The following is a 16,567-nucleotide window of genomic DNA, read 5'->3' as shown; positions in this document are numbered from 1 at the left end:
GTCAGGGAAATCTGTGAGTTTATTGAGGAGGTCCTCCAGGAGGATCACAACCTTATCATGGTTTGGAGGCTTGCGTGCCTCAATAACCCAGAGAGTATGTTGGCTGGAGTCAGGGCTTTATGCTTTGGCTCTTGGTAGGGTCACCCATGCCAAACAGGTCAAAGGGTAGTAGACAGACTAAGAGTGGTCCATCAGTCCTCCAGATTTGGGGGTTCATCTCAGGGCTAGCAACCCTGACTGGTCAAACAAAATCGTTACGGAAACAGCAATGAAGAATCCTTATACATCTGAGTGTGACGGCATTCCTGAATCTCCTCCCGGCTGACAGTAGTGAAAACCGAGAGGAAGCCCTGAACACCGCCAGAGATGGAGAACCTTCATTGCTGCCCTAAACGCCATGTCACAATTTGCCAGAAGCATAGAGGAGATGGCTAAGGAGATCAAAGAGGGCTGGTCTGTACGCGTGATCTATGTAAGGCATTTGACTAGATTCCACGTGGTAGTTTGGTCTCAGAGCTTAAGGCACAGGTGAGGTGGCTAATTGGATCCAGGTTTGGATTAGTAATGGGCGGAGTGTCTGTGTCTAGTGGTGGCCCCTGCTGTTCCGATGTACGTTAATGACTTGGTTGTGGGAGTAGGAGGTACAGTAGGCAGATGACACAAAGAGTGATAGTTTGTGGATTGCAAGGGGCTTGTCTGAGGCAGGACACAGGTCAAATGGGAATATCCCCCAGACACTTTATGAATCTGCCGATCTGATCATGTACTCTAGATTCCAAGGTGCGAGCTCCCTATTTGCGAGTCAGTTAGATGTGGCCACGTGGTGATGTCACTGCCTCACAATGGTAGTGACTCTGGTTCAATCCCTGCCTTGGGTCCTGTTGGCGTGTTCTCCTGGTGACACGGGTTTCAGTTTGCTCCTGCTTGCTAAAGACATGCAGGTTAGCTGGTTAATTGTGGGGGGGGGGGGGGTGTGTATCTGTAGAGGATGACGAGAAGGTGAGAAAAATAAAAGAAAGGGATTAGTGTGGGATGAGTGTGTTTGGACTTGAAGGCCTCTTTCCAAGCTGTACCTCTGTACAATTGGGAGAGGTCACTTCACTTGACGTAAAATTTGCCTTTTGAGTTAAAAGTAAAAGTTCTTCAGCTGAGTGCAGTTAAAAGATATATTGTATAACTCTCTTAAGAACACCAACAGAGATTTGGATCAGCATGCCTCTTCTCACTAGCACTGCTCCTCGGAGTGCAGACTTCAGTCATGAGGTCTGTTGGAACTCTCTAAATCTCGGTACGCAATGAGTGTTGGTCGGCCACTCACTCGGGGAATGCACTGCTGAAGCTGAAGGGCGGGGGGTGCGTTTGGAAAATGGCCTAGTCTGCCGGGGACCCGTGTGGTCACGCTCTTAGCCACGGATCTGGGAATGGCTCTCTCAGATAGATATGCAGATTGAAAGTAAATTAAACAAAAAGCAGGTATTTTAAAAAATGTTGTTGTTTGTTTCACCTAAGATTATTTGGGCGCACGTTTGGAAAGTGAAGGGGACAACAGCCTTCAAGCTCAAGCTTGCCTGTGCTACATCTGTGCCGGGAACGTGGAGAAGCTGGTTGCCTGCTGGGATAGAGCTCAGAACGGCAACTCTCCCCACGCTCTCCAGGTTAGTCTGGCTGAAATTCCTTTGGGCAATGCAGTTCTGTTTTTAATTTTCCAAGAGGAGACGGTGATATTTTCTTTTAAGTAATGTTTTGACGTACTTCATTGCAGTGGGGCTTCTTCCCTAGTGTGTTTTTTTTTAAATTTTTAAAAAAATCTCAGTACAAGTCCCAGATGGCACTACCTTTGACTTGCTAAGCTGAAAAATATCCTTCCAAACTGGTTTCACACATGGCTGCTCATCCTTATTAGTTCAGTTCAATGATCATTTATTTAAATGCCATGAAATTGCTGTAATTTTCAGCTCCATCTTCCCAGAAAAGATTTAGTTACAACATCTGGCTAAAGACAGACTGGATGACATAATATTAGCATCTAAGTTGAGCCTTAGTGCAAATCCAGACAGGAAGATTTCAACACCTTTTGTTGTCTCGTATTCCAGTCCCACTCTTTAATCTTTTCCTCGGGAAGATTGTGGGGTTTCACTCCTCGCTTTTTCTAACAGCAGGGCAGCTAGAATTGAAAGCTCGAGTTACTCCTTCACTGCACGGCACTGTGCATTGGCCTCTTGCAGTGTTGAAAACAGCTCTTTGTTAAGTATTTACACAATATCTGATCAGTTATCTCTCCAACATCCCTGATTACTTACTCTTAGCTCTGATCTTGTGTTAGAATGTAATAATAATATTTTGCACTTAGCAAGAAACCTACAAAGGTTGAGGTGTGAGTGACAAATTCATGTGTTGGTGTTGGTCTGGTTCAGAGAGTAAAGATAATTGGTTTGCTGGGAGAATTCACTTCTCTTTCAATTATGCCATGACTTATTTAAAATTCCCCCAAGCTGCTAGGTAATGGGAGACTTTTTTTAAAAAAATAGGCTTTCTGAAAGACAACACCCTTCACACTACAACATAACGTTTGCAATTGAGCAAGATGTTAGTAGCTCTCTTCTGTTGTTTTGAATTGGGCTTCAATATTAAGAAAGCGTTTGTTGGAATGTTAAACGGTTTACAGAGTTGACTACTAGTGTGTTAAGTTCCAAGTATGGAGGGTCTCTTAAAAAGTTTCTGTATTTGAGAAACTGTATTATGCTAAGTCGTAGAAGAATGTATTTTCCTATTCAAATGGAAAAGGTTGGTGTGGACATAACGTGGCTACGATCTCGCCAGTCTTAATGTGGACTTTTCTGTTTACTTGGAGGGGTTGATGCCAATGGTCTGGGCTACTCTTCACCACTGATGTGTGGATAAGAAGCACTCTTGAGACTGAGAGCCTGCACGTGGAATGGGAGCTAAGTTTCTTAGACTAGCTGCCTCAGCAGGTCATAGTTGCGTTGTATATTGGCCAGATCACCTCAGCAGTTAATAACACTGCAGGGTTAACATTATGAAAGGGTGCAGCCCTGTGCATCAGGAACTCTGCAAGGGCATGTAATAAAAATGGGTCAAGCTTTCCTATACTATACCCTATTTAATGTCGACATGATGCCTTACCCAGTGCATCATTCCAACCGATGATCTAACAAGAGGAGAGTTCTCCATTGCCAGGAACTTGATGTTGTGCATTTTTATTTTGTTCTGTGTTTTCAGGATCTCATTGAGAAAGTAGTGATTTTGCGTAAAGCCATCGAACTTACCCAAGGAGCACAGAGTAACGGAGTAGGGGCCGTCCTAGCGGAGAAGATGAGTCAGTATGCTAGTTTGCTGGCAGCCCAGGGGAGTTTGGCCGCTGCTTTATCTTACCTGCCTACTGACGCAAATCAGGCAAGTCGACGTGTTACTACATTCGTAGACTTTGGTCTGCCGCTCAATATAGAATAATTTTGCTACCAGAAATACAATGAATAATCTTTTTATTGATCGTCTATTAGATTATTGCTGTGAAGCTTTTGTTTACTGTTTTCGAGTAACAAGCTTGCTAGCACGAAAAGAAAACACCGCTACCTTTAGGTGGTCTGTGTAGTTTTGATAACGTGAGTCTTTCTCTTTTTTTTTAAAGATGACAATCCTACATTTACGTGACAGACTGTTCCGTGCCCAGGGTGAACAAGCAGCAGGGCAGGAATCGGCTCCGTCCTCTTACGTGAAGCATCAAGGGCCGAGAGTCAGGGCCGGTTCCGGTCACTCACTCAGCCAGGGACAGCCGCAACCTTCAGCCCTCACCCAACAGTACTACCCACAGGTAAGGCTCTCTTTCACCCGAGGCTAGGGCAACCTATATAGAACTTTTTATGTTCCTCAAGATGTAAGTGAAATGGAAAAATGTCTGTCTTCTGTTGGTGGAAATTCCTTGTGAGAATCAGGCGTGTGCTCATTCGAGGTGATATTTGAATAAGGTGAAGTGTCATATCCAGTTACGCTGAAAGAGCCAAGCTTAATGTCTGGGCTCTGCCAGCTCCAGTTATGTGATATTATAAATCCAGGTCCCAATCTGTTTGTTTGCTAATGCCCCTGTTTAAGTCACTTCTGTCTGTAGTTGTCTGATATTCCCAGTTTTCACAGAAGAATATGTAACACTTACCCAACAGGCTGGTATATGTCTAGGGGAAAAGGAGATCCAGCCACACACCAACCCACCTCCCGTACACGCAGGTGCTGTGAGAATCGAGTTTATGCCTCGCGCCGCTCACCGTATCAACTTCACACCAAATACCGTTATGAAATACACTTTATAGAATTTACTAACATTAACTAAAGAAGTATTAGGCAATACAATATATATATACAAGGAAAGAAAAAAACAAAAGGCGCCAACTTATCAAAGTTCAGTCAGTGTAGTGCACATCGTAGGAGCTCAATCAACGAATCATCCGACAGCCACGTCGTCACCCCTAGGACCACCCAGTGGTCTTACGAGCCGTCCAGCGCCCGTCGCGGTGGTCCTACGAGCCGTCCAGCGCCCGTCCACCTTCCTCGTCCGTCTCTCCTCCCGACTCTCCTCACACTCCAAGCCCGCGCAACCCCTCCCCCAAGTTCCCAGCCTCACAAAACACAATAACATTCCCCATTGATTAACAAATGAATACAATTACCATATCAGCCATTCTAAAGCGAAACAACGGCGAGAGAAACATTTAACAGACAAAGAAACATCCCTTCTCGTAACAAACCAAAGAACCCCTTTTTAGTAACATACACAGGACATTGTACAAATACATTTACAAAACTGGAAGGACATGGGCGCTGTTGGATAAGAGAGTTATTATGCATTAAGACCTGGTCAAGATGGGACTAATAGTACGCTTCTTAAAGTAATAATGCGAACAGGCGGCTTTGGACTGCAATCTCAAAGCTGCCTTTGGATTTAAAAGTATTGCCTGAAGACTGGAAGGTTACTTTGAGCTGGTGAATGGTTTTATTATTGTCACATGTACTGTGGTAAAGTGGGGAAAAACTTTGTTTTGCACGCCGTCCATATTATATCACCATAATTTACATCGAGGTAGGACAAGGGGAAAGGCAGAATGCAAAATAAAGTGTTACAAGGAAAGTGTAGTGTAGGCAGGCAATGAGATGCAAGGCCACGACGAGGTAGACTGTGTGGTCAAGAGCTCATCTTATCAACCAGTCATCTTATAACAATGGGACCTTAGATGAGCGAGGTCTTTCATTACATTGGTTGCTTTACCAAGCAACAAGAAATGTAGACAGACTGCACAGAACGAGGGCTGTTTTTTCAGCTTTGTTCAAAAAAAATAGAAATGGTGATCAGATCAACAAAGTGAATGTGAGTGTTTAAGTTCTGGAGGACGTAATACAAAGTAGGAGGATCATTCATATTGGAAGATGTGGATTAATTAAGGATAGATTGGCTTGTTTTGAGAAAATTGTGGCTTGATAGGGGGGAAAAAACAGTGACTGCTGCTTGTATGAAGTTTGAAGAGAATTTGTCGCAAGAGCCTTAAGCTTGTTTTTTTTTTAATATGCTGGATAAGCAGATGAAATTCAACAGAAACATGTTGGAAAGGAGAATAAAAATTTTATATGACATTGTTAAACCCGAAGAGCCAGAGAGAAATGAAGGATAAATATGAACGTATTTAAACATGGGCCCCTGACGTTACAATGGTAATCCTAACTCTCAGTGAACCATCTATTCAACCACAGAATATTGTGCACATTTGTGTCCCCTAGTTTAGAAAAGATGTCAGGCCCATGGAAAGGATGCAAAGGAAAATTACTGAAGTAATGCAATGACAACTTGTATAGAGTTTTTAAACAATCCCAAATGACAGAAAAGTAGGCAGTCAAAAAGGATTCGGATATGTTCCTCTGTTATAAAAATGTTGATCTTGTGTAACTAAGTAATAAATAATGTTATTAATAGGGGTAGTCCACATTGACATCACTTTCTCTTTAAGTTTTTACATATTTTCTACAGTAATATTTATTAATAATCTGCTGGAGTGAAAGCTTCATAGAATATGAGTGTGAAGACAAACTCAGTGAAAGGAGATTGTAAGTTGCTGTTCTTTAGATGGAAGGTCACAGAAAGCACCTGCTGAAGTCAATGAAGCTTATTCTCAGCAGTAGCTTGTTCTTAAAGAAAGAAACCAAGCTTGTATTACATTGAAACGGTCTGTTTCATCAGTGCATTGTGGATTACTGATCACATCAAAAGGGTAAATGTTAGAAGGCCACATTATACTGACGTTAGTATGGGTTCCACTTGGAACTACCAGCATTCAGCCATTGAAGCTGAAGCAAGTCACTGACTTTGGAGCATAGAGCTGACTACTGGGCTTCCAGGATTGAGCCAGCCTGTTTGCTCTGCTGTAAGGACACCAGCCCCGGGGCCTGGTCTCACTGAGATCCCCAGGCATTGCCATGGGGTTCAGTTTCACTGGGGGCTTGAGGTAGAAAGCAAAGGGAGGACAATAACTTGCTTCTTTATCTTTAAAGTTTTAATCCATGTGCTTTTTATATTTTAAATGCTTTATATCTTTGCGTTAATTCTGATTTTTATGTATCTGAATGCTGGAGTTGTTTATTAAAGTCAATAACAATTACAACATTCCCACCATTAAGCGGGCAGTTTGGGGGAAGAACCTCTTCTCTGCCACCAGGAGCCTTTTGCTATTCAGACCAGTTGAGACCCTGTACAGTTGAGTGAGTCAGATGGCTAGGACTATCCAGCCCAGAACAATTTGCATGAAGGATCTGAGGAAGGTTGCTAACCTCCTTTTTCTCTTGAAAATGCTGCTTGCATCATTTTCAACATCATCTCAAAATTCTAAAGATTTTTCTTTTTGCCCTCAGTTACTCGTGCCATTTGGTTTTGGAGGTGGAAGCAAGATCAGGCAGGCGTCAAGGAAACCAATTTGTAGGCTCCTGCCCGGTAGTTAGAGAGGGGCCTGGAGGTGGGGGTGACCTCTGCCCTCCCCTTTCTCAACCTTCAGCAACCCAAGTCCAATGTTGATGTGCTTTCCCTAAAGCCCCTATCGCAAACATGAGATGCTCAGTCATACAGTGATTGCTTCATTTTGTGCAGAAGTTTATCTCGCACTGGATTTGTGCAAAAAGGTTGATGCACTTTAATTAAATCATATCTAGATGCAGAACAGGCAGACCGGCTACCCGAGAGGATTGTGAAATTACTGTTGCCTGGAGGGTGATGATTTATTCTCCCATATGAAAACTGGTTATTATTTGAAGTATTTTTATTTCTGTTTTTGACGCAGATCTTGCTGCAATCTGCTGCAGGGTCTTTTGTCTTCGCAAGGAACTCAGCATCCTTATTCATCGTCTGATTATTTCAACAACCAAGCTCTGATTCTTACTGAACACCTCGAGCGATTGTAAGATGTTTTACTAGTTGGATTCGTCCCGCTAACTCGCACCTTAACAGCTGGAGCTCAGCAGAGCATGTGCGTCTCCAGCTGCTTTCACTCTTTTCTGAGCATGCCTCAACGTTGCCGTCAGTGGTGCCGGGAATAGATTGATTACTAACTTCCAAAAGAGAAGGGGATAAGTAATTGAAGGGGGACATTCTGCCATGCTGTAATGAAAGGAAAGGGGACTGAAACTAATTGGGCCACTCTTTTTAAGAGCTGGAACAAAGAGCCAAGTAGTCTTTTCATCTCTTGTTTAGTTCAATCATTTATCTAATAATCATTAGATAAATGTATAGAGTGTATAGATAAATGTATATATAGCAGGTCAACTACGTATAGAGAGAAAAAATAAACAGCAGATGCTTGAAACACTTGGCGAGTTAGCCGTATTTATGGAAAGAGGAACTAAACATTTCATTCTGATGACTAAGTTTCTCTTTGCAAAGATTCTGCTTGACCTGAATTTTCTGTTTTTATTGCGTGTTGAAGACGTAATTCAACCTAGGAACATAATTTGAAATGGATTTTTTCCCCCCCCCGCAGTAGTATTAAAGTTAGTTATTTAGTATCTACCAGCAGCTCGGTTGTAGGGAGATTTATGGGGCAACAGGAATGAACAAATCACCTTTGACACAGTGCATAACAGCATCTTACAAAGAGACATGGAAATGTTTGATAAATGGGACGAGAGTTGTCAAGCCAGTCAGGAAGTTGAAAAGCTGTAGCAAATTGTCCTGAAGAAGAGTTTCAGCCTCAAACATCAACTATTCACTCTTTTCCATAGATGCCGCCTGACCTGCTGAGTTCCTCTAGCATTTTGTGTGTGTTGCTCTAGTAAATGTTGGCTTGGATTTTCCTGTAGAACGATACTATTGTGAGCATGACATAAAATTCTGGAGTAGTAAATTCAGTTAGAGAGTTGTTATATAGCATCTGTGAGAATTTGGAATCAGAATCAGACTGAGGTGATGATAAGAAATGGGTTGATTTGTGCTGACATACTGTGCAAAGACATAAATGGCAAAAAAAAGTAGTGTAAGTGACATTCGTTAACAGGAAAATGGTTCACTGTAAGCAACACACACCAAAATGCTGGAGGAACTCAGCAGGCCAGGCAGCGTCTTTGGAAATGAATAAACTGTCGATGTTTTGGGTTAAGGCCCTTCTTCAGGACTGGAAAGGAAGGGGAAAGAGGTCAGAATAAAAAGGTAGGGGGAGGGGAAGGAGGCTAGCTGGAAGGTGATAGGTGAAGCCAGGCAGGTGGGAAAGGTCAAGGGCAGGAGAAGAGGGAATCTGATAGGAGAGGAGAGTGGATCATAGGAGAAAGGGAAGGAGGATGGGACCTAAGGGGAAGTAATAGACAGGTGAGATGAATTATTACTCCCTGTTACTTCCCCCTCGATCCCTTCCTCCCTCCCTTTCTCCTATGGTCCACTCTCCTCTCCTGTCAGATCCCCCCTTCTCCAGCCCTTGACCTTCACCTATCCCAGTCCTGCTATCCACCTTCCTCTGCCTCTGCCTTTTTATTCTGACATCTTCCCCCTTCCTTCTCAGTCCTGAAGAAGGGTTTCGGGCCGAAACATCGACTGTTTATTCATTGCCATAGATGCTGCCTGACCTGCTGAGCTCCTCCAGCATTTTGTGTGTGTTACTTTGGAATTCCAGCATCTGCAGAGTTTCTTGTGTAAGTGGTCCACCTGGTCTGTACAGATGTGAGTGAATAGACACGGGGACTTCCTCGGGCTGCACTTGTTTGTGAAGCAATAAGGCCATTTCTCTCTCCCCCAGGGAAAATGCTGTCGTTTTGTTTTTCTATCATTGCCTTGATTCTTCATTATTGATGATAACTTTGTTTTTTTTTTAAATCCCTTGTTTTTGGTGCTGTAATAAAAGCCTCAGGGGTGCTGACTGAGTCTGATAGGTATGTAGATTGGCAGCTGGACCATCCATTGTGATCGCAATGAAACGCACTGTATTATCCCCCGTTTCGTTTTCCTTCCTGATTCCTCATTGTTCCCCTCTGTGCCTTTGTGGCACATTGGGCAGCAACTTTGCCGTTCCCTTAGCGTTAATCTGTTTTTTACGAGGCTGAGTTGCTAGCTCGACACTGACACGGAAGGGAAGTGTGCGAGGGGCCAGCTAGATTCGAACCCGGGACCATTCACTTTGAAGTCCGCTGTGCAACTGATTTGTTCTCATTAAATGAAGAGCTGGATGATTGTGAATCAAAGTTAACAAATCAAAATTACTTACACAACTCCAGTATTTTCAATATTTTCACTACGATAATTTTTGCCTTCACAAGATTATAAACAAAATACATTCCTCTTAACACATACAATGCTGGAGGAACTCAGCAGGCCAGGCAGCATTGAGTACAGTCGACATTTCGGGCTGAGACCCTTCAGCAGGGCTCAGCCTGAAACATCAACCATTTACTCTTTTCCATAGATGCTGCCTGGCCTGCTGAGTTCCTCCAGCATTTTGCGTGTGTTACTTGGAATTCCAGCATCTGCAGATTTTCTCTTGTTTTACATTTCTTTTTAAGATTCTTTTCCAGTCATGTGTTCTGCTCATCTGAGTTTGTTGTTTGATATCCTTCACTTTCAAAGCATCATATTCTGGAAAGTACAAGTATCTGGCCCTGGTCCTGGTCCAGGTTTCCCTTTTCAATCTCAGAGCTACCCGAGATTCACAGCCAATCATTATCTGAAGCCCTTCTTATTTTGTGATGAGTTTGTATGTAATTGCCAATATTTCTTTTATTTCCCATCTTGGTGCATTACCAGCACACGCATAGATCACCTGTTTGAATAACACCATTTGTGCACTGTTAGCAAATCTTTTCAGGAGTTGATTATGATGAAGTACTGTATTTCAATATATTCAGATTTGAGAGTATTGAATCAAGAATAACTACTGTATAGTTCAAAGAACATTTATTATCAAACTATGTAAACATTATACAACCTTGAGATTCGTCTCCTCACACACAGCCACAGAACAAGAAACTCAAAAGAATCCATTAAAAAACAGCAAACACCCAATGTGCATGGAGGGGGAAAACACAAATGGTGCAAACAGTAAAAGTAAGCAGGTAGTATTGAGAATGAAAGTGAGTCGTCAGACATGGAGCCTGGCGCAGGCCCACAGCCTCAGCCTGAGCTTATCACAGAGCGGAGACAACATGGCGTAGATGCATAGTGTATAATGTTCATTTCCACCAACTGAGCAGCACCATTTCGTAGCAACAATAGTGAATACCCTGTATTTGGGAGTGACTACTGGAGATTTGAGAACATGGGGCCGTTTATGTGGAACGTTAATGACGTCTCATCATGTCCTCCAGATTTATTTATTTCAGACTCTGACAGTTCTGTCACTGTTTTGTTTTCCTCGCTGTGAACTTGACTCCCCTTTTTGTGCAACTACAGTGGTTTCCTCACAGCTGCAAGACCCCAGCCCAGCCGTTCTTTCTGACAATTGCATAATAATAGGACTTGCTGATCTTTTAAACCTTCACCATCAAAACGATGTGATGACAGTATCCACGTTTCCATAAATTTGGCATCCTTCTTGATGGTAAAATATTCAGATGTCAGACCTTGTAGTGAAAAGTTACAATTTTCTATAGGGCTAAGTATCTTCAGAAGTTTTATGTAAAAAGACACAAGTGACTCAGTCCGAAACTTTTTTCCCTAGATGCTGCCTGGCCCGCTGAGTTCCTCCAGCATCTTGTGTGTGTTGCTCTGGATTATTCCATCTGGGTCAGTCTTTTTCTGGATTATTAGATTCACCCAGGAACTCAAAGAATTTGCAGATTTTTCTTTCCTGGCCAGTTTTTCCTACCTCGATTTTTGCTTCCCTGCCCCATGGCCAGAGCTTTCCTTGGCGATGGGTCACAATTCCTGATTGGATGTATCACCAGTTGGGTTTTTAACCTGAGGCAGAACATTCAGATGATGACTGATGTGTGCTAAGGTCCTGTTGTTCTGGCTGTGTAAACTCCGACAGGATTAACGAGTGGGTCTGATTGAAGAATACAGCTCGTTTTGCTGCATTTGTCTCATGGGTAAAGGGTCATTTATATGCATTGCTGGTAACACACTGCTAAGATGTTTCTAGAATTGTGTTTACACTTTCATTTTATCTAAGGGAAATTTACCTCTTTCCCCAGTGATTGCATGTCCCATAAGACCTTAAAATATAGGAGCAGAATAAGGCTATTTGGCCCATTGAATCTGCTCTGCCATTTCATCAAGGCTGATCCATTTTCCCTCTCAGGTCCAATCTCCTGCCTTCTCCCATATCCCTTCATGTCCTGACTAATCAAGGATCCATCAAACTCTGACTTAAATATACCCAATAACTTGGCCTCCACAGCTGCCTGTGGCAAAGAATTCCACATTCACCACGCTCTGGCAAAAGGAAATCCTCCTCATATCCGGTCTAAAAGGACACCCCTGTATTCTGAGGCTGTGTCCTCTGGTCTTAGACTCCCTCACTGTAGGAAACATCCACTCTATCGAGGCCTTTCACCATTTGATAGGTTTAAATGAGGTCCAAAGCCATCAAGCACTCTTCATAATGATAAACAGTTCAATCCTGGAATTATTTTCGTGAACCTCCTTTGAACCCTCTCCAGTTTCAGCACATCCTTTCTAAGATAAGGGCACAAAACTGCTCACAATTCTCCATGTGAGGCTTCACCAGTGTTTTATAAAGTCTCAACATTACATCCTTGCTTTCATATTCTAGTCCTCTTGAAATAAATACTAATATCACATTTGCTTTTCTCACCACAGACTCAACCTGCGAATTAACCTTCAGTGAATCCTGCGCAAGGGCTCCCAAATCCCTTTCTACCTCAGTTTTTTGTGTTTTCTGTCCATTTAGAAAACAGTCAACCCTTTCATTTCATCTACCAAAGTGCATGACTGTACGCTTCCTGGCACTGTGTTCAGTCTGCCACCTCTTTGCCCAGATGTCCCCATCTGTGATGATTGAATTTGTTTCTTAATTTTTACATTTTTCTGCAGCCACAGGTCCGCCTTAGTCCATTTCCTGGCTTTATTTCCGTCAGCGATGCTTGGCAACACACCAATCTGAAACTGGTGGAATCATTTAGCAGATTCAAGCACTATCATGTTTAAAAGAGAGAAAGAGATGCTCCCCCTGCTTGATTCAAAGGTGCAGCCACAGTGTTCCAAGTTTCCCAGTATATGCTGTCTGGACTAGAAGCATGTTTCCAGCAGGTTTACTGGGCCTGCAACCTTTTTTACTGCTCTTACTTTCTAAATATCCTGCCGAGGTGGGGAAAACCAAAATAGCCTTTCTACTATATCCTTTCTCCTGATACCGTTTGGGGACAAGCTAAACCCGTGGGAGAAGGCATTCGCATCTACAGTCGCAAGATGAGAGTGTCGATCCTGAAAGTACTGTGGAATGACGGTATGCTTCCATAACTTGGTCCCCTTTGGAACTTGAGCTGAGTTTCGGGAGCAAAGTTCAAAACCTGTATGGTGCTCTTATCACAGGCTGAGCAGTTGTAACAGAGGGTGAACTTCTGTGGTCAGCTTTAAAAACACTCTGATTGATCACTTCCACAGCCACATAGTAGTGCCTTTGCTTTGAGATGAGAAGCAATTGGTAATATGTGTTGAATTGGTTCCATCTCCTTGGCTGCTGGATGGTGCTTGTTCAAAATACAGTATGTTTATATTGCATTACTGCTTTGATCTCTGCACACAGCTGAAGTGTCTGACAGGAGAAGTCTGCACCCTGTTGAAATAAAGTAAAACTTGTTTTTGTAGGCTACTGTTTGCCAGAGTCTGGGAAGCCTTGCGAAATAGCTGTAATTCCTGTCCAGCCCTTGTCGGCAAACCCTGGGAGGTTGTTTAGCCTGAGAGCATGCAGGTCTGCTGGATCCAATCCTGTCCTCAGCTCCGGCAGATGTTGTCTGGACTAGAGATGTGGGAAGTTTGCCTTACTGTAACCTCAGCACTGCCCTGCTGATCAACCAACTGGGCACCAGCCAGGTTGAATCTGGTGCAGCAATTTCCCCCTTCTCTGATCGTCTCATCTCTCTGTTGACAGAATACTCGGATAATGCCCATACATTCCTTATCCAGGATTAGATTGTGCCCCGTTTTCTCATGGGCACGGTGAACAGTAATGCATCTTGTTTAACTCGTAAGTCTCAAACCTTGGGAAGAGTCCACTGAATTTCTACACTGGCAGCTTGGTGTTGGCGGGATTAAGGCTTCCTTCATCGTGCCAGTAGCTACTCCTCGTTTTTCACTACTGTCAGCCGGGTGGAGACTCGGGAATACCGTCACACTCAGATGCACCATAGAATCATAGAACACTATAGCATAGTACAGGCCCTTTAGCCCTCCATGTTGTGCCGACCCATATAATCCTTAAAAAAAAAGTACTAAACACACACTACCCCATAACCCTCTGTTTTTCTTTCATCCACTTGCCTGTCCAAGAGGAGGATTCTGTAGAAGGATTCTTCATTGCTGTTTCCATAACAGTTTTGTTTTACCGGTTAGGGTTGTTGGCCCTGAGCTGAACCCCCGACCCTGGAGGACTAATTGTCCACTTTTAATCTGACCTCTACCCTTTGACCTGTTTGGCATGGGTGACCCTACCATAAAGCCCTGACTCCAGCCAACTGAGATCTCCGGGTCATTGAGGCACGCAAGCCTCTAACCTGTACGGCAAAGCTGTGATCTCTTGGAGGACGTGCCTAACAAAATAGCTATTAATTGTGATGGTTATATCTGAGTACGCCATCTCCTCTGGCAGTTCCTTCCAGATATAAACGGCTCTCAGTGAGTAAAAACAAATTCTCTTTCCTCTATTCCCCTTTAAATCTCCCGTCTCGCCTTAGACCTGAGGCGCCTTGCTTCTGATGCCCTGTTGTGAGGGAAAAGGTTACGACAGTTTACCCTAGGTGAGTCTTGTGTGAGTATTTGAAGATGCTCGGTGCCAAACCTACTTTATGGGACACTGTAATGCAATTGATGGTGTGCATCTTCAGGAGAAAAACAGTGGTGATTTGAATAGAATGCATGCAGTACAATATTTTAAAACATCTTTCAAATGTGGTCAGTAATATCGTTAACAAGAGAAAGTCTGCAGATGCTGGAAATCCGAGCAACACACACAAAGTGCTGGAGGAACTCAGCAGGCCAGGCAGCATCTATGGAAAGGGATACTGTACAGTTGACGTTTCCAGCCTAGACTCTTCAGCATGCTCAAAACATCAACCGTACTCTTTTCCATAGATGCTCTTGGGCCTGCTGAGTTCCTCCAGCATTTTGTGTGTGTGGCTGAGTGAAATTGTTCATCTTCAAAATGCAAGTGTCTTAAATAACGTTGGTCTTTATTTACTTTTGTTTGTGTGTTACTGATGGGAGCTTTTATGCCATCCTTTATTTTTTGTATGCGTGTTGTGTGATTCCTTATTTTTTTTCCATTATTGGTGTCTGTCTCTGTTTGCTCCAGGTTAGAGCAGCCCGCACAGTCACATCATGGAGTAATCAAACATCCACTGCCCTTCCCAGCTTTATTCCACTCTCTGCATCTAACACACAGGTACAACGGTGTTAATCTCCTGCTCTCTCACTTTGCAGCCTTGTTTTCACAGCAGAAACCAGGGGTAGAATTTAATCCTTGGCCGGTAGCACTAAACATTGTCAAATAGTTGCACGTTCTATAAATGCAACACATTTTCCAAAAGTAAATTTCATTTTCCAAAGTGAAGTAAAATTGTGGGCCTCAAATATATCAGTTTCTTGGAAGGAGAAACAGAGACTTTGCAACTTCAGAATCAGAATCCGATTTATGATCACCAGCATATGTTGTGAAATTTGTTAACTTGAAGGCCTGGCATGAGATCCAATATCCTGTGTTTAGTGCTGCCAACCAAGAAACAGTTCTGTCCTAGCAATTTGACTTGCTCCGCCCACTGACTGAGCTCTATTCCTGGTTTAGTGATGCCTCAGTTTTATTTTGTTTAAATTTGGTGGTGGGGGGGGTAATATCCAGCCATCTGACTTTGCATAAATGATCACATCTGGGGAGTTAGCTGATGATTTGATTCCCTGCACCAGCTGTTCCTGGAGTGCACCAAACACCAACAAGGGAAAAATATAAAAAAATATTAAAATAAGATTATTTAAGACCAGTTGTTCTTACTGTTGTGACTTTTCATTATAGTAACTTACTTCACGGGGACAGGCAGGAGATTGTGTTTAGGATGAGAATTTAATTGTACTTAAGTTGGTTTTAATTGAATTTAACTGTAATTTAAGGTGAGAATTTGACACCTGCATAGTTTGTCATGACAAGTATTTAGCAAACGTTTGACTGAGGGAAGTGAAGAAGTGACATGCCGAGGGTACTTGAAAAATTCAGTTGCTGCTGCAATGCGCAGGTCTCATTAACTAGATTACTAAACTTGATTACTAGAGAAGCTGTTAGTTGTTGTACTGAAGAGCCTATTAGTGACGATTTTATTTTTGCAGAGCTCAAAAAATATATAGGTCACGCTTGAGCACATTGGCACACTTTTGTTGAATGCAAAAATAAATCTACACAGCAGTGAAGAGATGGAGCAACAAACTAGTCTTTTGTCAGTCATTCTGAAGCACACAGAAAGACATCCTGTTTCTAATATTCATATTTTCCAAGTTTGTTTTAGATGATGTCACAGATAAGATTTTTTTAAAAAGCCACTGGAGTTTAGTTCTATTCCTTTTTCAATTTTAGAAATCTTTTCTTTTCAGGGACTACCTTGTCAAACTGTTAAACCAATTACCATCAGTTTTAATTGCTATCTAGAAAAAAATAGAGAAAATGGATGTGCAAAAGGGAAGTAAGATGCTGGCTTGAACATTCCTACACTTAAGAATGAAATTTGATGCACAGATTGAAACTCACAGATATCACCCCTAATGCACAAATGTCTGAATTTGATTTCAACTTCCAAATTGGACCATATCTTAAAATTTAATGTGTTAGATTTGTGAAAAGGGAGATTACCATCATATTTAATAAGTCATGTTTTAGAC

The 16,567-nt window shown here is 42.6% G+C and overlaps 1 protein-coding gene across 6 annotated transcripts in view; it reads left to right on the top strand.

Moving 5' to 3' along the window:
* Positions 1 to 16,567, top strand: part of sec31a (SEC31 homolog A, COPII coat complex component) — an 82,042-nt gene that overhangs the window by 46,598 nt on the left and 18,877 nt on the right. For 5 of the 6 annotated variants that reach the window (XM_073065019.1, XM_073065016.1, XM_073065013.1 and 2 more), the window contains 4 exons: positions 1,510 to 1,655; positions 3,241 to 3,414; positions 3,650 to 3,832; positions 15,000 to 15,089. In XM_073065019.1, the coding sequence (XP_072921120.1) occupies positions 1,510 to 1,655; positions 3,241 to 3,414; positions 3,650 to 3,832; positions 15,000 to 15,089 (593 nt within the window). The remainder of the gene's footprint in view (positions 1 to 1,509; positions 1,656 to 3,240; positions 3,415 to 3,649; positions 3,833 to 14,999; positions 15,090 to 16,567) is intronic. The other variant, XM_073065018.1, reaches the window with a different exon arrangement.

Source organism: Hemitrygon akajei, chromosome 13 (assembly GCF_048418815.1).
Source record: "Hemitrygon akajei chromosome 13, sHemAka1.3, whole genome shotgun sequence".
In the NCBI taxonomy this organism is placed as follows: domain Eukaryota; kingdom Metazoa; phylum Chordata; class Chondrichthyes; order Myliobatiformes; family Dasyatidae; genus Hemitrygon; species Hemitrygon akajei.
The sequence above is the reverse complement of the archived record's forward strand: the minus strand, read 5'-3'. Positions and strand labels throughout refer to the sequence as shown.